At 38.3% G+C, this 21,337-nt stretch overlaps 1 protein-coding gene across 8 annotated transcripts in view; it reads left to right on the plus strand.

Annotated features, from left to right (window-relative positions):
• The window catches only part of RBPMS (RNA binding protein, mRNA processing factor), a 183,612-nt gene that overhangs the window by 89,316 nt on the left and 72,959 nt on the right, over positions 1-21,337 (plus strand). For all 8 annotated transcript variants that reach the window (XR_004031318.1, XR_004031316.1, XR_004031317.1 and 5 more), the window contains one exon: positions 597-659. Coding sequence is in view for 5 of the 8 variants with exons in the window: in XM_030817064.1 (XP_030672924.1) it covers positions 597-659 (63 nt within the window). In the remaining 3 variants the exon portion in view is untranslated. The remainder of the gene's footprint in view (positions 1-596; positions 660-21,337) is intronic.

The raw sequence follows: 21,337 nt of genomic DNA on the forward strand, positions 1-21,337 counted from the left end.
GATCTCTTGACCTCGTGATCCGCCCACCTTGGCTTCCCAAAGTACTGGGATTACAGGCGTGAGCCACCCTGCCCAGCCAGCACAGGATTTTTTAAGGCATCCCTTAGGATTTGAGATAGGAATGTTCACTTTGTAATTTTGGTCATGCAGTGAGAGTCCAGGGGTTTTATCATTGTGTCATTGTATTCTTGCACTTACAGTGTACCAAAAGGTGATTCGGTTCTCTTTCCATTTTAAAAGATGAAGAAACTGAGGTACAGTGAATTTGATTTAGGAAAGTAGAGCCTCTCCAACCCAAGTTTTCCTCTATTCCCTTGTTCACTGCTGTTCACCTTTCAACCACTTCTAGATTTTTTTATGATTCTCTAAATCCCCAGCTGTGCCCTTGAAGAACTACCCTCACCATCCCTTTGATTCATATTAGAAATTTGGCTAAGCCACTGAGTCATAATTCTTCGGGACTTCGCTTTCTTATTTCTGCCCATTGCCTCTGGTCATTTCTTTATCTTAGCTCTTCAGTTTGATGTCACCCTTGACCTAGAAAAATAGACATCATTTGATTTTTTTTCTTCATATTTCTCTTTTTTTTTTCTCAGCCTGTAGGTTTTGTCAGTTTTGACAGTCGCTCAGAAGCAGAAGCTGCAAAGAATGCTTTGAATGTAAGTACTCATGTTGTAATTGTAGGGGGTTTCCATACGAGGTGGTGGGAAGTAATGGAATCTCTTTGGACGGGAAATCAAGTGGAAAGAATATGACTGCACAATCTAAGAGGGAGGGATTAATCAATTTAATTAGCACTCTAAAGAGCTTTTTCCAAGAATTGTGATCAGATATGCAGATTATTAAATAGCACTCTGCTTTTTGATTGCTTTGAATGGAATGCTCAAAATATCTGACATCTGATGATGTGGGTCTTATTTTAATCTAGCCCCATCCCATCCAGTGGTGGTGCATAGTGCTGCTTTGTTTTTTCCAGAGGAGATATTTGAGACGTTAGCTTGCTCATCATTATACTCTAAATGACTGTGCTCAGAATAGATTGAAATCCTGACTTTTTTTTTATTTCATGAGGCTTTCCTTTTAGATATGCAGCATTAAAAAAAAAAAAAAAAACTGGTCATAGCCTTTATTCTGGTTGATTAAAAATTTACATATAAGGCTTTCCCAAAAGATGTGTGTTGCAATAGAATAAATTACAGTCATTTGTAATTGAGTAGATATATCTGTATTTGGTTTGTAGGTATGTTGTTTGCCATGTGTTTTGAGATTTTTACCAGTATTGTTTTGGTGAATATTTTTCCTCCTTAGTATGTTGAAAAACTAAACAACTTAAGGGAACTAAGTTAGAGAAGGTGAAAGGAAGCAGAATGTAGTTTCAGATGCTGAGGATGAATCCTCAGGTGAGGAGTCTCAGTGAAGGCTGGCTCCATCATGCTCTAGGCAGTTGGCCTAAGTGGCTGTGAACAAATGCTGATTGAAGCACTCAGAGTGTTTAGGGTGCTTCCCAAAAGGCAAGCGGCCACTTGACTGGTTGTAATACAGGTACCATTTTGGAGGCTTCTGGGAACTTGTGTCTGGCCTTTGTGTTGCTGTGGTACCTGCAGGTACCCCTGGCAGCTGCTGCTTTGAGTAGACCATGCAGAGTGCTGTTGGAGAGACCCTGATATAGGTGATGACTTAGAGGTCCAAGGAAAAGTCTTTATACTTCATATAATGGTGTCATTGATACACAACTTTAAAAGGTTTTTAGACTTTGGAACAAAAATGTGTACACTCTGAGAAGAAACACCTTAATTGTTGTTGGTTTTTCATATAAAGCATATAGGATCATCTTAGGATTCCAGGAATTCCAGAGTCCAGACTTTTTCTGGATTTGGATAAATGACCTTCTTGTCAGAATAACTGCCTACTCACTCTGTTCCTCTCCTGTGTAACAAAGTATAAACCAATTATTTATTGAGCACCAGTGGTATACACCGAAGCACGGTGTATAATTGAATGTTTTGATATAAAAGTTGTTTAATGATTTTTGCATTAAATACATAAAACCAGAATTTTCTCAGTATAATGACACTTTAAACTTAAAAGTAGAACCACAATTTCAATTTGGCAGTGTTTTATTTTAACCAGGTGGGAACCTTCTAAATGCAGAAATATTCTGGGTCCTTTAAAGTTATGTTAGATGAAGTTTTCACCATGTTCTTTTCATTGTTCTTACAAAGGAAGTAACAAGCAGTTGAAGCTTCACAGACTTGGCTCTCATTGCTTTACTGTATTTCTCCTATGTGTATAAAGATGTCACTGACTCATTTTCTGAACAATAGGCTTTTATAGTGACCGGTCATCTGACAAGGCAAAATTCCCTTAGGTGGTAGGTTGCATTTTTGTTTTTTAAAGATAACTGAAGGGTTTTGTTTGTTTGTTTGTTAAAGAATAAAGACATGGTGTTGCTGTATTGCCCAGGCTGGTCTCCAGCTCCTGGACTCAAGTGATTCTCCCTCCTTGGCCTTCCAGAGTGTTGAGATTACAAGCGTGAGCCACCACACCCAGCCTGAAGTTTTTTGCTTGTTTGTTTTTTTTTAATGTTTAAATGATAATAGTAAAAAAAAAAACAAACTGTGTTTCCTCGCCATACTGAGTACAGTGAACATAATTTCAATTTTTCTTGGTGCCCAAAGGTTATCATTACAAATAGCAGGTAATGAACCTACTGTAATATAATGATAGAGGTGTTTAACCCTGTTTGCCCCTGTGCCAGCTGGCCACAGATCACTGTTGTCTGGTCTTGAGGTCTGGTTTTAGGTTTTTCTTCTTGCACTAGGCTCTCCATTCTTTTTTTTTTCCACTGGCAGTACGCCTTTCTTTAGCACTATCCTCTCCTTTAATCATTAATACTGTTTGCTACGTATGTGTTAATAACTTGGGAAGGACCCCAAATAAAACAGGTCTAATTCTGTCCTGTTTTGTGGGCCTGAGGAAGAATTCATATTTACCTGTGGAATAATGAGCCTGGGCTTTCTGCTGCCCAAAGCTGACTTACTTAAGAGTGTAGGACATTTACTGAGCTCCTGGCTGATCTCTTTCTTGACGTTTTGAACTAATCTATGTAAAGTAGTAGAGGCATTAGAAATCTTCCTGATGTTGTAGTTAGGGAAACAGACGTGGAGAGGATGGGTGATTTCAATCAGCATGTGTAAGTTTAGAGCTCCAACTAGGAGGCAACTAAAAGTAAACTACTTGCATCTAAGCCTTGTCCATTTTATACATCTTTTTGCTTGCTTTGTACATGGGATGTTGCTGCATTTTTCCTTGTGGCAGTTACAGACTATTTAATTCACAATGTCCAGGACAAAATTGCCACCATAAAGTTTGGTATGTGACCATGGAGCAGACCCATTCAAGGTAATATATTTAGTCATGAAGCTAATAGGTATATTCTTTGTGATCCAACATATTAGGCTCTTTTCAGGGTCATCTTTTCTAATTGATGAGTTAAAAACATATGATGCTTGTAGCCATTACAGAATTTTCTCCTCTCATGTCATCTGTCCAGGGTTCTCTTAACAACATTTTCTTAACTTTCTTTTGGAGAGAGAATTAATATTGTAATGTTTTGTTTTATTCCACTATTGAGAAACATATGCCTGAATCCAGTAAGTTTCTCTGTGTATAATAGTTCAGTGTTATGAACCACTTCTCCATGTTTAGTTTCTCTTTTTGTTGTTTCTGTCTTGATTGCTATCTGGTTCAGTTGTTAGTATTAATGATTAGTCTTTTTTCAAAATGACTGATTTTTAAAATCTGTTTTCTTCCATTTTTGGACTGGGCTTCAGCCATTTTGATAATTGTGTGGAAAAACATGCTCAGATTGAATTAAGTTGTAACAGTGAACTTTTATCAGGGAATTAAACCTTCTAAAGTTAAATACAGTACATTTTGTTTCTATAGCAAAAAGTCCCACGTTAGGCAAAGAATAACCCAAACCCAGAATTTTTTTCAGGTTATCTTTGGTCTCATTAATCCACATCATTAAAAACCCCCTCCATTCTTTAACCTGACAGCAAAATATCTGACCTATTCTTTAACTCACTTTGTAATTTCTGTACCTGTTTTGAATTTCCAAGCTAAAGGAAGGGGGCACTGAAAATCTTAAGTATCAAATTATTTTTAGGACTTGTTTATAATTTTGGAAAGTAAATCAAATGCACTAATATAGGGAGTTAGCTAGATTTAGGAAAAATTCTGATTTGTGGAAATTTTTAAAAGGAACACAGGAAGCAGAGCATGTTGAAGGGTAAAGATCCCCAACAGATGTGGAGTAAACCATCTAGCTATTTCCAGCAACTGTGAGGACCTCAAATTGTCATTATTGTCTAGTAGGAATCTTGTTTTTGTAAATAAGAATGATTTGTAGTCTGCTAACCTAGAGATCTCTGTAATGACCTGTTATGGCATTGTTTTGTCTTACTGGTGTTTGGAAATTGGTCATTACTTTAAAAAGTTTTGGACTCTTTAGTATATGTGCCATTCATTTGCTATCCTTCCTTCCCTGATTTTGGATAGTTGTTATTAGGCTAGGTTTTATCTTAGATTGTATTATGTTACACGAGAACTAGAGAAGTCTGTACATCACTACAAATTGCCTTCCCAACCAAAATTGCTTAGGCTAGTGTAGTAATTTGCTTTACTCTCAAACTATACTCATTAATCTAAGTAATCTCTAATTATCAGTGAACCTCCAAGTTCAGTGTTGTTTTTCTTCCAGATAGCTCTTGAGATGTAATTTGCATATGATTCATCCATTTAAAATAATTCATTGGCTTTTGGTATATTACATTATTTTTTTAAATTACGGTAAAATATATTTAAAATTTTGCTATTTTAATGACTTTTAAATGTACTCTTTCTTGGCATTAATTACATTCACCATGTTGTTCAATCATTACCACTATTTCCAAACATTTTCATCAACCCAAGCAGAAACTCTGTAGCCATTAATGCAGTAAATACCTCCCCATTCTCCCTTTTCCCCAGCCCCCGGTAATCTCTAATCTGCTTGCTTTCTCTGTGAATTTGCCTATTCTAAATAATGAAATATTTGTCTTTTTGCTTCTGGCTCTTCTTTCTTAGCATAACATTTTTGAGATTCATCCATGCTGTGGCATTTACCAGAATCAAATTCCTTTTTATAGCTAAATAAAATTGTATTATATGGATGTGTACATTTTGTGTATCCATTCATTTGTTGATGGACACTTAGATTGTTTCCATGTTTTGGCTATTGTGAATAAGGCTGCAATGAACACTGATGTGTAAGTATCTGAATCTGTTAATTCCTTTGGGTATACATAGGAGTAGAATTTCTGGGTCATGTGGTGATCATATGTTAGCTTTTTGTTTACTTTGGTTTGTAATTTTTTCCATAGTAGTTGCGCCATTTTGCATTCAAAACTTCCTGTTTTTAAAATTATAACCATTCTAGTAGATATGAAGCGATCGTGGATTCTTGCTAAATGCTTTTTGACTGATTTTAATAGTAGATTTGATTTCTGTAGGAATTTCACATGACTTAAAATGTTTCTTTTAGCAGGGACAAGTAACATTTCTGTGACAGTTCTGAGTAATGGAACTGCGTTTATTTTACCTGTTAATAAATAACAGAAGGGGGAGAAACTCAACCCTCGTATTACTCTTTTAATAAGACAGAACTTGAAGGAAAGGTATTTTCTCAAGGTCTAAATAGATTTTGGAATAAAGAGTTGAAAAGCAGTTTTGTTTAAAAGAGGTAAAATGGCTGCCACTCAGACTTCCGTTGCAAAGAAACCTTAATAATAAATGGAAAAACTGTATGTAAACTAAAAATATATAAGATAATTAAATTATTTCTTGACTATTGAAAAATTTTGATTCAATAGTATTTGCAGTTAAAAGAGAATTTTAGAAAACTTTAATTTGTAAGAAAATATGCTGAGAAAAGACTTGATAGTGTCAGATGTTGAAAAAACAGCTGATATGATCAGGAAAACTTAGCCCTATTTTCATTTCCATAAATTCCTGGCATTCAAATAAACACTAGTTATTTATAAATATCACAGTGATTACAGCCTTGTACATAATTTGTTATACTAAATAGTTTGAGCTTTCCAACTACCAAGGTTCTTTACAATTAGATATAATTAATTCTATTAGTTCTATACCAAGTTTCTCATTTGTGAGATGGAGGTATTATTTACTTCGAAATGGTAAAGGGAAAACAAGCAAAAGCATTTGCAAATGCTCTGTAAGTAAACCTATACCATGAATATATTTTCTTGGCCAGAAGTACGGGTACAGACCGTTAAGTATAGAGGGATACCAGGGCAGTCAAGACCTGCACTGGGTACACAGAAATGTTTTGGCTTGGTTAGACAGTCTCTGTTTCCTGTACCACAGGTTTTCCTGACAGCCTGTGCAAGTTAGGACTTTTGATCTTAATATTTGTACAGCTTGTGGGTTAGGTGAATTATTTCCACCAAACAAAACTTTTTACAAATATAAGCATCCAGATGGCCTATCTCAACTCCCCTGGCCCCCACCAGACACTATATCAATATGTTTCTTATCAGTTTTGTAATTTTCTCCTTAAGTTTCATTTAGCATATTGCTGAAAGTGGGTTAAAGAGACCCAATTAGTGAGATCCCAGCTGGGACTTTTAGATGGGAAATATGCAGGATTGCCAGATGAGATCATGGGCCTGATCTAGTGTTTATCTGTTAAATCTGTTTATAACTGCTTAACTCTTGACTTGCAGACTTTTAAGGCAGCCATTTGACGTCACAGGGTTGGGAACTAGGCTTGTGCCAGTATAAAGCCGCTGTGATGTGGGGCCATTGGGCCCTTCTGTTTTTCTCAACTATGTACATGCACTTTGGAGCTTGACAAACAGCCGTGTCCAGTGAACTCCCCCCAAAAAAAGTTGAAATTGACTCACCATGAAAGGCATACCACCAAAAGTGACTCCTAACCCATGTACAATTCAGAAAGAAAGCACTAGTTAACAAGTGCCCAATGTGTGATTATTTAGTTCTAGAATCTGTCCAGATTTTCTTTGTTCTGGCTCTGTTCTCTTCATGGTGGCTCTGCAGTTTTTAGATGTTATAAAACCTCCCTACGATTATAATAGCATGTAAGTTAAAAGTTGTTCTGAAAAAACAAATGAAGATGCATTTATAAGTAGTCTTCAGTCTTTGCCTGAAGAAGAGTAAGTTATTTGAATTTATGAAGCAGTTACCTAGGAAACTAGAAAATAAAACACTAGTAAAAGCACCTCGCCAGGCGCGGTGGCTCACGACTGTAAGCCCAGCACTTTGGTAGGCCGAGGTGGGCAGATCACCTGAGGTCAGGAGTTCAAGACCAGCCTGGTCCAACATGGTGAAACCCTGTCGCTACTGAAAATACAAAATTTAGCCAGGCATGGTGGTAGCCTGTAATTCCAGCTACTGAGGAGGCTGACGCACGAGAATCACTTGAACCTGGGAGGCAGAGGTTGCAGTGAGCCAAGATCGCACCACTGCATTCCAGCCTGGGTGACAGAGCGAGACTCCATCTCAAATAATAAATAACATAAAAAAATAAACAGGATTCAGCCCAGGTCTGTATCCAATGCTCCTACTCTTTACCAGGCTGGCCAACATGGCGAAACCCCGTCTCTACTAAAAATACAAAAAAAAAAAATTAGCTGGGCATGGCGGCGGGTGCCTGTAATCCCAGCTACTTGGGAGGCTGAGGCAGGAGAATTGCTTGAACCCGGGAGATGGAGCTTGCAGTGAGCTGCGATCACGCCATTGCACTCCAGGCTGGGCAATGGGTGAGATTCTCTCTCTCAAAAAAAAAAAGAAAAAAGAAAAAAGAATCTCAAGGAAGTTTAAAGAAAGAAAAGTAGTCGGAAATGTTAGTAGCATCCTTTCCCTGGAGAATTAGGGAGGAAGAACCACATGTTCTCACACATAAACCAGTGTATATTCCAATGACAAGTATATGTAGAAATCTCAACATCACCCAGCTCTTCTCTAGGTAAAACACTTCCATCAGATAATTACATGACTGTGTGAAGTAGCTCTCAGAATTTTCCTTATGGCCTTTTTTGAGGATCTATTTGTTAAAACTTACATAATTTTAAAACTCATGCTATTTAAAAAATGATACCTCATTTGACCTTGCCCTTTCTCCATGGTTTTTCAGACATTTCAGAAAGTGCTGTGAATCTAATTTGCCTCTGTTGTAAATGTAAATAGAAAATATAGTTAGTGTTTGTGGAACATGAAGTGCAGAGTGAGTTTTTTGCTAGATCTTGTTTTGGCTGCTAGGATGCCAAGCCAGTTTTAGAACCAAGAAGTCTTAATGTCTTGACTGTCTTGACTATCCACATTACTGATGGTTCTGCAGGGCAGCACATTTTGGCGGCTTAATCACTGTCTTCTTTGTTCTCTTTTACTTTTAGTGAATGATCACATCATCACAGTGACTAGGGTCTTCAGAGTTCCCCTTCACACACTGGCTTAATGCTCCTGATAATCCATAAGGATTTGAACTTTTGCTCCACAAAGCTAGAACCCTTGGTCTTACTCTGTAACTGGAATGCATTAAAACATTTTAAAACCTTAGGGAGTTGGGTAGGACTTAACCATCTCAAAGACTGAATAAGGTATTTTGATAGATACTAGTTAATTATTGTACTCTTTCAAGTATATACAATATGAGGTATTTTCTTTCTTTATAATTAAATGCAGGCTTTTTTTGCTTTTTATAGATGTTTAATAATTACATGGATGTGTTAAAAAATTTTAATGAGAAAATTACAAATAGTCAAAATTTTTTATATGTAAAATAAGTGGGGGAGAAGACATAGAGTAAATGTTTATAGAATGTGAAAAATTATATATGTAATACATAATAAATATGAGACTAGGAGGAATAAATGAAACCAAGTTTTAGTGAACATTACTAATCTAGAATCTAAAAGATAATAAAATCTGTTAACAAAGCTAACATTTATAGAAAAATACACCATGAAGTATATTTTTAAGACTCAAATTTCTCTTCTAAAAATCTAGTGTTAAGTTTCAGTAGATAACATTTTGAAAAACTAAGTGATGCTTTGAGTAGTAGCCTGGTCATTGCATAAAAGGATATAAGTTTTTTTTTTTCTTGGCCATTGTGCGGCAAGTTAATTTTTAGGATTATTGTTTTTAAATTAAAAGTTCAAAATTTCCCCAGAAAAGCAGTTGGGTAGAAAATTTCTTTTTGACTATAAACCTATGACCAACAGTTCTCTTGTATTTTGAATTTTTAAATCTGGTTTCTCCTTTGTTTGCCTTACACAAGACATCAGTCATATGTAAATGAATGAATAAATACACAGAGTACTTAAAGAGTTACATTTGTAAACACAGGACATGAAAATAAGTTTAGATGGAAAAGGAATTCACATCAAGTTACTTTATAACAAAGGAACAAAAACAGGTAAAGTATAAAAGCATTATTTCTATGTGTACTTTCAAAAATAAGAATAAAAATACAATCCACACAAAGTAATTTCTGTATAATGTCTCACAGAATTTAGGTATTCACTTAGAAGTCAGATGTAATGATGTCCAAATAAAAGAACATTGAATAGAAGGCAGAAAAGGTTATTTAAGATTACAGGTGATAGATACACCTCTGTGGAAAAGGCAAACAACCAGGTGTGAAACAGAATCTGGCTGTTCACACATCTTAGAATGCTCAATAAATGAGTGACAAAATGAATGGAGGAAAAGCTTTTAGGCTTAGGGATGACCCTAGGTAACTCTATCAGGAAAATGTTGATTTTAACAAAATTTCACCCTGTCCCCTTGATGTATCTGTAGAGGTGTTTACCAAATTCTGAAAACACACTTGAAACTGTTCTTAAAATAAAAAATTTTAATACACCGACATTAAAAACATACTGTGTATTTGATGTTAGGGTGGTTTTATGTATTTCTGCATAACATCAAGTGTTAGTGAGTTTGTACCTGTAAAAAGGTACTAAATTTGTTAATTGAGGCTAAGAAGAGAACAATGGAAGTATGTCTTCTTGATAACCAATCATGAGAGTGTCCGAATCCAGCTGACCTGATTATATCCATGCCCTGCCACTTTACTGATTTGGGGGCTCTTCTTTAAGCCTTGATTTTCCTTCCTATGCTGTTGATCGTGGCCACCTCAAAGGGTAAGAGGATCAAATTAAATGAGATGGTGGGTGTTTTTGTTGGTTTTTGATTTTTTGTTAAGACAGTGTCTTGTCCTGTTGCCCAGGCTGGAGTGCAGTGGTGCCATCATGACTCACTACAGCCTCGACATCCCAGCCTTGAGTGCCCCTCCCACCTCAGCCTCCTGAATAGCTGGGACCACAGACACATGCCACCAGGCCTGGCTAATTTTTTTATGTTTTGTAGAAGTGGTGTCTTTCTTGTTGCCCAGGCAGTCCTCAAACTCCTGGCCTCAAGTGATCTCTCACCTCAGCTTTGCAGAGTGTTGGGATTACAGCTGTGAGCCATTACGCCTGACCGAGATGGGTATTTTTAAAGCCACTGGCATTCAATAATGGTAAAAATGCTGTTAATTAATGATAATGACAACCTTCACAAAGGATTGGTTTTTATTCCTAAAGTCTCTTTTTCTTTTCTTTTCTTTTTTTTTTTTTTTTTTTTTTTGAGACAGAGTCTCGCTCTGTCGCCCAGGCTGGAGTGCGGTGGCTCACTGCAACTTCTGCCTCAGCCTCCTGAGTATCTGGGATTACAGGTGCGTGCCGCCACGCTGGGCTAATTTTTGAATTTTTAGTAGAGATGGGGTTTCACCCTGTTGGTCAGGCCGGTCTGGAACTCCTGACCTCATGTTCTGCCCATCTCGGCCTCCCAAAGTGCAGGGATTACAGGCGTGAGCCACCGTGCCTGGCTAAAGTCTTTTTTTCTCTACACTGGTTTTTTTTTTTTTCTTTTTTTCTGTATACTGGTGTTTTTTCTTTTTTTTTTTTTTTGAGACAGAGTCTTGCTATGTTGCCCAGGCTGGAGTGCAGTGGCGCAATCTTGGCTCACTGCAACCTCTGCCTCCCGGGTTCACACCATTCTCCTGCCTCAGCCTCCCGAGTAGCTGGGACTACAGGTACCTGCCACCACACCCGGCTAATTTTTTTATATTTTTTAGTAGAGATGGGATTTCACTGTGTTAGGATGGTCTCGACCTCCTGACTTTGTGATCCTCTCTCCTCCGCCTCCCAAAGTGCTGGGATTACAGGCGAGAGCCACCACGACCAGCCTCTGTATACTGGTTTTTGAAATAATTTTGGTGGAACCTCAAATTCCAGTGGATTCAGAGTATTTCTAAACATTGACTTATAGTTAATGGTAAAATTATTCATCCTTCCTTTCTTGGAGCTCATCAGGGAAACACAGTTGCAATGTTATCCTTAATATTCTCAAGCCTATAAAATATTGTAACCTGAACAAACACATCCTCATCTCCCTTTTATTCTATCTTAATTGTGCACATCTTTCTCCATTTCAAATTCTAATTGAATCTCTGTTTCAAAGACCCAACATCCATTGATTATAATGTTTCTTTAGCAGCCAGTGAGATTCCTGACTTAGAGGGGGTTTGTTTGTTGTTGTTGTTTTGAGACGGAGTCTCACTCTGTCACCCAGGCTGGAGTGCAATGGCGCGATCTTGGCTCACTGCAACCTCCGCCTCCAGGGTTCAAGTGATTCTCCTGCCTCAGCCTCCTGAGTAGCTGGGATTACAGGCGCACGCCACCACGCCTGGCTAATTTTTTATATATTTGGTAGAGATGGGGTTTCACCATACCATGTTGGTCAGGCTGGTCTTGAACTCCTGACCTCGTTGATGTGCCCACCTCGGCCTCCCAACTGACTTAGAGTTTATTGTATAGATAAGCCTTTTTGCAGAAGGGGAGAAATTCAGCCTCAGTTTGGTTAGATCACTAGTAATCTAATTTCAAGGATTCATTAGAGTAGAGAAGAGCACTGATTTCAGTTGTTTAGAGGCGAGATAGGTTTTGCCTCACTTTGTTTTGGCTCCCTGTGCAACACAGGAAGTACTTTGCAGTGAACTTCCTAAGTTTGGACTTGACTGTTTACATTCTTTTCAGCTAACTTGTGCCTTAAGCCCCAAGTTCTTGGTTGGAAGGAGCTTGCAAGCCATTTGATGGTGTGTGTTAGAGGTGTTTTAAAAAATAGGGTTAAGGAGCAAATTTACCCACTTTGCTTATTTCTGTATTTTTATGAAATTCATCAGTGACATCTCCCCCTAACCACTATTGATTAATTTAGTAAATGGTATTAGTAAATGATGTTGAGGACCAGTAAATAATGTATTGGTATAAATGGCTCATTTTTATCCTTAGTGAAATAAAGGATATAAAACCATTGACTTATAAAATTATTTGTATTTTTTAAATGTAATACAGCTTTTTCTTTCTAAAAATTTGTTGTCACGTTGTACAGTTTGAAAATTAGTAGCTAGATCAAGATAGTGATTATCTTTGGGGGAGGGGGAAGAAAACAAGAAAATGCACGTTTTCTACTTGCTCTTGGTATTTCATTTCATTAACATTATCTAAACTTGGTTGGGTGCACACAGGGTGGGAGGTTTCACTGGATCCTGTTGGGGGCTGGGGGGCTCATTGCTAAAATACTGGAGAGCAGAAACAGGATTGTGAAAATTTACTTGGAGGCCTATTGCGGTCTATGTCTGATCTTTAAATAGAAATCTTCTCAAAATGGTTTTGGAAAGTTTAGGCAACTGTTTTTTTTCAATTGTAGAGTTTGTTTATGTCAGTACTGCTTTCTCTCCTCCTCCTACCTCTTTTTTTTCTTGTGCACCAGCCACTAATAAAAGCTCAAAGTAAACTTTGCAGAACGATGCTTAGAACATATACGGAAAGTTAAGTCCTCAAATGACCAAACAAGCACTTAAGGTGAAGCTAAAAGAAGAGCTCGTTAAATGCATTCTCTTAGCCTGCCTACCTCATAAGTAGGACTTACTCTTCATGTGCTTTTCCATGTAGACACAGACACCCCCACCCCGCCCCTGATGGAGTTTCACTCTTGTTGCCCAGGCTGGAGTGCAATGGCACAATCTTGGCTCACTGCAACCTCCAGCCTCCACGATTCAGGCAATTCTTCTGCCTCAGCCTCCTGAGTAGCTAGGATTACAGGCGTGCAGCACCACGTCTGGCTAATTTTTGTATTTTTAGTAGAGATAGGGTTTCACCATGGTTGTCAGGCTGATCTCGAACTCCTGACCTCAGGTGATCCACCTGCCCCAGCCTCCCAAAGTGCTGACATTACAGGTGTGAGCCAGCCGACACACTTGTTTTTTTTTAAATAATTCTCTGAGACTTTATATTACACAGTGTTAATCATTCAACTTATCTTTGAATGCATAAAGCACTTTCACACATGCATGCATCCATTGTCTCATTTTGCCTGATATGTGCATAATATGTATTAGATGCAAAAGTAGGTTGATCTCCTTTTCAATAATTAGAAGATTAATGTGTAATTATGTATAATTAGTCCTTCTTTAAAGAACTGACAGCACGCTTGTCAACACCAGTAACCCTTTGACTTAAAAAAAAAAAAACCCTTTTATCTTTAAAGGACCTATATCGTCATCTACTAATTGGATATGAATTTAGTAAGTATTTCAAAACCCATCCCTTCCAAGTTTAATCCTGAGTTTTGTACTTGGCAGAAGCTGTATGGGCACATATGTGGCCCTTATGAATGAAAGTGATTCTCTCAATTTGCCATCACTAGGAAAAGAGATACAAGCTATTTTTAAAGTTGTTATTGATAATGAATTTGCACATAAACCCCCCTACTTTTTCAATGCACTATGTAACCAAAGGGGTGTGTATTTTCTAGACTGGCCTGTTTCAGTAATATAGACTGGCTTCTTTAAGAATAAGGTTGTGATTTCTTTTGTCCGTTTTATTGTTGTTTTCTTTTCTTCTTTCTCTTTTTTTTCTTTTTGGTGCTAAATTCACTGATTTAAGCCTATGATCTGAGCTTTACAGAGACGAATCACATAATCTGGAAGTCATTTACATGTTCACATTGACAGGGCATGGTTTCTATGCCACATTTCTGAAATTTTTGATGTGATACCCATAAGGCTTTAGTCAAATACAAGGAAGTGCTTTGTTGAGGCAAACCCACTGTTGATTTCCCAAGTCAGTGAAGTTGGCCATCAAAATTCTGAAGTTTCTTTGGTGTCACTTGACAGTGACCGACATCAGACTGGAATGTCTTGGGCCAACATTAAGCCGATATGGACCATTAAAAGTTTGTTTATAGGTTTTCCCCGCCTCACCCGAAGATCTCTATCAGAGTTGAAAATTTAACTGAATTGAGAGCTATTGCCTAGGATCTGCTTCCTTTAAGCTTTCATTTTGAGTGCCTTCATTTGGCAGGTAGCAGGAGTAAAAGACATTGATGCAAAGGGGAAAGAATGTATGCCGATGAGTTTATTCATTGTTCTGACAGTGAGACGGGAGAGGAAAAGGCCGTAAGGACTCTGCAATGAAAGGGACTGCTGGCAGCACCAGCTACGTTTGGTGTTTGTGTGTTAAGGATTCTAAGGGATATTTTTGTGCCTACCAGAGCAGTTGACCTGCTGCTTTACCTTCTGTTCACCTTCAGAGTTCTTGGTGTAAAAATGTGAGCATCAGGATTCCTGAGTAAGAGAGTACCATCTGCACTCTGGCCTATGTTTCTTTCCATGTAATATTATCTATTTCAAAGTGTCACTGTAAAATATTGCTTTAATGGGTAACTGACCGTGTATGGCTTAGAAACAGTCCTTTCCTATCACTGTCAGGGCCCAGGTCTTTCAATCATCCTTTTCAGAATGGTTTGAGAACATAGTGGCAAAAGTTCAAACAATCATGCCCTCTTGACCCTTTGGAAAATAAACTCTGCTTGACTCTGATTCTCTTGACATGTTGAAGATTGCGTTTATAGCTTCTTCAAAGGCCCTGTCATGACTTTATAGTCATCCTATACAAAGCAGATTCTCCTAGGGCATGGTTATGTACATAGGGGTGGTTGGCTAACACAAAAAGTGTATGTTGTGGAAAAGAAATTAATTGGGCTGGGGTGGATGGTCAAGTCAGATGGAGATTCCAGATACCTTCGAAGTATGTCTGTCTAGTTCCTCCTACAAAGGGAATCCAGTCTCTGCAATTACCAGCCGGGCCCCTAAGATCTACTCAGACTGTGTGAACCAACAGACGTGGGGCAGGAGAAGCAGGACGCACGTCAGCTCCCTGTGGGGGAAACACGGGAAATAAAGGAAACTACACAGCATCAGACTGGATCAGGTGTCCTGCCGCTTTCTCCCAGTTGGGGCAGTCTCAGAGCAGAGTATGAATCTCATCTTTCTCTTTCTAAGTAATAGAACCACCTCTCCAAAAAAGCCAAAGGAGAAGAAACCCCATTGGTTCATATTTGGAAGAGGAGCTCCATAGCTGATAAGCACTGGGCCATATGGATTAGTGTTGATCAGATGTCAGGCATTAATCTGGCCGTTTACAAGATCTCATTTAATCTTTACAATGAATGCTATGAAATATGGACTGTATTCATCCCCAGTTTACAGCAGAGGAAACTGAGACACAGAAAGGTTAAACAGTATATCCAAGGTCAATAGTGGAGTAGTATTTGAATCTAGGAAGTCAGACTCTTAAGTCCACACTCCTGATTCTCACAGTGTAAGCCTCTTGTTCATGGGGAGGTTCCACAAAATTGATTGTGACCCTGAGTTGGGATGTCTCTTTTATAATTGTGACTATAATTAACTACAGCTGATGGTACTCCTAGACAGCTGTTTTCTCGATACCTTTGCCAGTTGTAGAAGGGGATTGATTAACCAAGACCACCTTCTCCTGGTTGCTTTTCTAATCCTTCTAGGTTTGGGGGCAGACATGAGGTTTTCCCCATTTTGTTATTGGAGCAGATACTTCATACCTTAAACACAATGTATTGTTTTCACCATAGGAATTTGGCTTAGTGGTGGGAGGGTGTGAGTTTGAGTGCCACAGTTTATTCAAAGGAATAAAAGTGAAGCCAAATGTACATTGTATTTTAAGAAGTGGCCTAGTCACTAGGAAATATTAAAATCTTTTTATCCCTCTGGTTAATGAGGATGAGATTAGGCTTCTCTATCATGGCCAATATTATTCTTTTGTAACACTTAGCTTGTTACAGATATTATCAGAGGAGAAGTTACACAGGCTTGAAATCAAAGATAAACCTGTGGAAACATTCTAGCCTAGACATGGAAACATACTCCTTTCTGTTACTAAAACATTCAAAAGAGGATAAAATTTTATTGCGTTTTATGGAACATCTGGTTTAGAAACAATTATGAAGTTTTTTTTTTAAATTCAAGGGGTTAAAAATCAAAACTGACTTCAAGATATGTGGTAACCTAACACTTCCTGGAAGACTGTTCAGTTAGGCAATCAAGCAAGGAACTGTACCCAGACTCATGGCCCAGCATCACCTCTAATGGCTCCATGGCCACGTATACCACAGGAAGGCTTGGGAAAGGGGTCTCTTTCTCCAAGTGCAGTATAGCTGTTTTACCAATGGACAGGAAAACATGCTTTCAAATGACTGATTTAGGCAGGGAAAAAAAGGAGTATTAAATGAGATTATTCTAAGGTAAAGCCAGGGCAAGCACTGGGAGGTAGTTGGATTAAGAAAAAGAATGAGGCATAATTGGTGTGATACAGTTTCTCATTGGGCAATAACCCAGCAGCACAGGCTGTTGTATTAACAGTCCTGATGTCTTTGCAAGCAATGCCCTTATTTAGGAAAAGTATGAAATACGGTTTACATCTGACGGATTCTTTCCCTCACTTGTTCATTCTCTGTTGGAATCCATATCTACCTAAGTTTCATCACAATGCAAACTGAACAACAGCCTCAGTTATTATCTGGAAACAATGTAGTCTTTATAAAAGAAAAATCTTCACAGAACTGTAATGTCCTCACACACACACGCTCTATTGGGAATTAAAAAATTGGATTGTGATATGGATTCTACCAGTAGTTAGTTGGGAATTTAGGCACATTAATTTATTTTTCTGGATCTTTTTTCATCTGTGTTGGGAAGCCTATTGGCATTTTGGATGAGAATTCTAACATTGTGTGAGACTATCCTGCTCCTTTTGGGACTTTATCTTCCTGCCTCCTGCCTAATGAATGCCTGTATGGTATTCAGTCATATAACAGCCTTCAGATACCCTTGCGCATTTCTTTTATTTTTTTATTTTTTATTTTTTTTGAGACGGAGTCTCGCTGTGTCTCCCAGGCTGGAGTGCAGTGGCATGATCTCAGCTTACTGTAATCTCCACCTCCTGATTTCACGCCATTCTCCTGCCTCAGCCTCCCAAGTATCTGGGACTACAGGCGTCCGCCACCACGCCCGGCTAATTTTTTGTATTTTTAGTAGAGACGGGGTTTCACCGTGTTAGCCAGGATGGTCTCGATCTCCTGATCTCGTGATCCACCCGCCTTGGCCTCCCAAAGTGCTGGGATTACAGGCGTGAGCCACCATGCCCGGCCACCCTCACACATTTCTAAATACCCCTAAAGAGTAGGGGGAAAGGGCAATGAGGAGTACTAACCATGGCTGAGAACTAGGCTTTATGACCCCAAAAGTTCAGTACTAATTATGAATTTCATGATTTATGTAGACAAACCTGTATTACTTCTCAGAGAACCTGACCCAGTTCTCTACCAGCTTCCCATTCCTGTGATCTTTACTCATAGTTTTGTATTTTAAAAATGTTTGAGCGTCACAAGTTTTTACTTGTAACACAGTGATATATTAATAAATGGTAGAAAACTTCTACTGGTTCATTTTTAACTCACCTGCACACTGTTGTCTCTCAGTGAGTCCTATGCTCTCCACTGTAATAGATTACCCAGATGCGGGTTTGTCTGTGGCCTGTCATGGAGTCATTTCAGGCTCCAACTGAGTGTAACAATTGTTTTCACAGACTCCTGGGGAAACTTTCACCTATACCTTGCCTAGTTTCTGTTTCTGATATAACCGATTATGATGTCTGTGGCAGAGAAAGCTGACAATACTCAAAAAACTGTAAATATATTTTAACCTTGGACCAATATTTGAGAGCTCAGAATCTCTCTAAAGTGTATGTATTTACTTCCTAGTTTCTGATGGAAAGGACATGGCTATCAATTTTAAGAAACAATTTATATTCCTAACTTATGTTTTTAACTTGTAGAAAGGCAAAAAAGTCAATTCTTTCTGCTTCATTTCCTTTTCTCCTGTTGAAAGATTTGCGGTTCCCAGGATATTTCCTTTTCTTGTGACCAAAACGCTCTTTGAAAATAGTAGAAGGCTTTTATTGTGGCTCATGCGTGTAATCCCAACACTTTGGGAGGCTGAGGCAGGCAGATCACTTGATGTCAGGAGTTCGAGACCAGCCTGACAAACATGGTGAAATCCCGTCTCTACTAGAAATTTAAAAAATCAGCTGGGTGTGGTGATGCACACCTATAATCCCAGCTACTCGGTAGGCTGAGGCATGAGAATTGTTTGAACCCCAAAGGCAGAGAGGTTGTAGTGACCCAAAATCATGCCACTGCACTCCAGCCCGGGTGACAGAGTAAGACTCTGTCTCAAAAAAGATAAACCGGTAGAAGACTTTTATTCTTAGCTCTCTCTAGAAAATGGTTTTGTTGTTGTTGTTTTGTTTTGTTTTGTTTGTTTGAGATGGAGTCTTGCTCTGTCGCCCAGGCTGGAGTGCAGTGGTGTGATCTCGGCTCACTTGAAGCTCCACCTCCCAGGTTCACACAGTTCTCCTGCCTCAGCCCCAGCCTCCCGAGTAGCTGGGACTACAAGTGCCTGCCACCACTCCTGGCTAATTTTTTGTATTTTTAGTAGAGATGGGGTTTCACCGTGTTAGCCAGGTTGGTCTCGATCTCCTGACCTTGTGATCTGCCCGCCTCGGCCTCCCAAAGTGCTGGGATTACAGGCATGAGCCACCGCGCCCGGCCACAAGGTCACAGAGGGATAGTAGCAAATTTGACCTTGAGTTTCACTGGCCGTGAGTTTTCATTTGGAGTTGGCCGTGGAGGAAGGGGCAGTATAAAGGTTGTTAGAATCAATTGAAGAAGTCTTTCAACTTACTAGAGGGAATCGTATATTATTACTACCTTACTATTTTTATCCTATAGTAAAAGGCAGTTTCCTCTAGTTCAGTACATATGCCTCAGATCTACTGGATCAACAGATCAGAATGGGAGTGTAGGAGGCTCTCGCAGAATCTGATAGGAAGCTCTAAAAGAAGTGACTTGTGGCTGTATCCCGAAGGAGGTAGAGCCTTTGTTTATTTAGAGGCTTCCTTGGAGAGGTTCAGTATCTCAGAAAGTCAAAGCAGGTGGGGAGGGGAGTTAGAATTCTAGATCCTCAGCTTTTAAGTCAGTATTTATAATATGTATTCATAAGTGGGTTAGCAGAAAGATGAATGGGTCGATGAATCAGCTTTCACTTTTGAAATGGTAGAATAGTTTTTACTTGCTATGAATGCATAGGCAAAGTGGAGACAACAAGGATGGAGAGAGACTCCAAATTGAAGACAAACAGAAACAAATGACTCTAACTGTATTACAAATGAATAACACAACCACACTGAAGGTGGGGGGAGTGGGGAAACTAACCCACAAATAATCCAAATAATATACATATTGTCAACATACATTTAGACTAAAGACAAAAAACTGTAAATAAATATAAGTTGTAGTTAATAGACTTTTTATAGTGGTATCGGTTAGCAATTCTGAAACTAATGTGTGTTTTTGTGTTGAGCAAATAAATAAATGTATAGTAGATAATGAGAGCTAGGATTCTCGCTGTTAGAGGAGTTACACATAGGCAAAGGAGAGGGATAGAATTAACCAAATGATGTTAGATTGGAATTGGAGCTATCAGTATGAACTTCAATACATCTAAATATATTTTAAATATATTAAAATATTTTTATTTAAATAAAAAAATATTTTAAATATATCTATATGATGCAGAGAAGTAGATCTGAATGTGAGAATATGTGTGTGTACACAACTGGGACACTTGGAACAGCAAAATAAACAATGACAGTAATGAATTATAGAGCATAGAGCTAAATGTAAGTCTGTAAGTCATTACTGATGTAAATAATTAACAGGGCAGCAGGGAGAGCTTTTCCGTGGAGTAGAAAGCTGATACACCACATATAGAAAAGGAGCAATGAAGGCAATCCCAGCTACTCGGGAGGCTGAGGCAGGAGAATTGCTTAAACCCAGGAAGTGGAGGTTGCAGTAAGCCGCTGAGATCATGCCACTGCACTCTAGCCTGAGTGACAGAGCAGGACGCTGTCTGGTGGCAGCGGGGAGGAGCAATGAGATTACTAAAGCACCATTTGGCAACTACAATATTAACAGTTGCTTCAGGTAATAATTATTAATAGGTGTTAAAACTAGTAGATTTTTTGAAAAACAACATATTTATATAGTCTGGAAATATCTGTCTATAAGAAACTAGTTAAAAAGGGAAAACAGCATCTTTGCAATAGAGAAACTTGGCAAATGATCAAAGCTAATATCACTCATAATGGGACAAAAGTGACATAATGTGCCTGTTGATATTATGCACTGTGCAGGACACCCATCTCTGATCTTCCTGCCAAAAAATGCGTAACCTGAATCTAAACCAAAAAAAAAAAAAAAATAGATAAACCCAAATCGAGGGCCACTCTACAAAATAAATAGCTTGTAGTTTTCAAAATTATCAAGCTCATGAAAGGTAAGGACTGAAGAACTCTTTCAGGAGACTAAAGTGATGACAACTAAGTGCTATGTGTGATTCTGGATTAGATCTTGGATCAGGAAAACAAAGAGATGTCCTTGTTTTTAGGAAATCAAACTGAAGTAAAGGGTAAAAGAATAGCATGCTTGCTACTTACTTTTAATCAGTTCAGGGGAAACATGGTGTGTGTGTGTGTTTGATAAATGTGAAATGCTAACATCTAAGAAATCTGTGCAAAGGGTATATAGGAATTATACTATGTCTGCAATTTTTCTGTAAGTCTGAAATTATTTCAGAATAAAGTTCTTTTTTAAAAGTAACTAGTTTTTAAAAACATAGCTGGTTGAATGCTGTGTCCCAGCAGGAAATCCCTTATTCCACCTCTCTCCCTTTGTTTTTAATTCTGTATTGGATTTTATAAATTATACATAG

This window comes from Nomascus leucogenys, chromosome 8 (assembly GCF_006542625.1).
Source record: "Nomascus leucogenys isolate Asia chromosome 8, Asia_NLE_v1, whole genome shotgun sequence".
Classification (NCBI taxonomy): Eukaryota; Metazoa; Chordata; class Mammalia; order Primates; family Hylobatidae; genus Nomascus; species Nomascus leucogenys.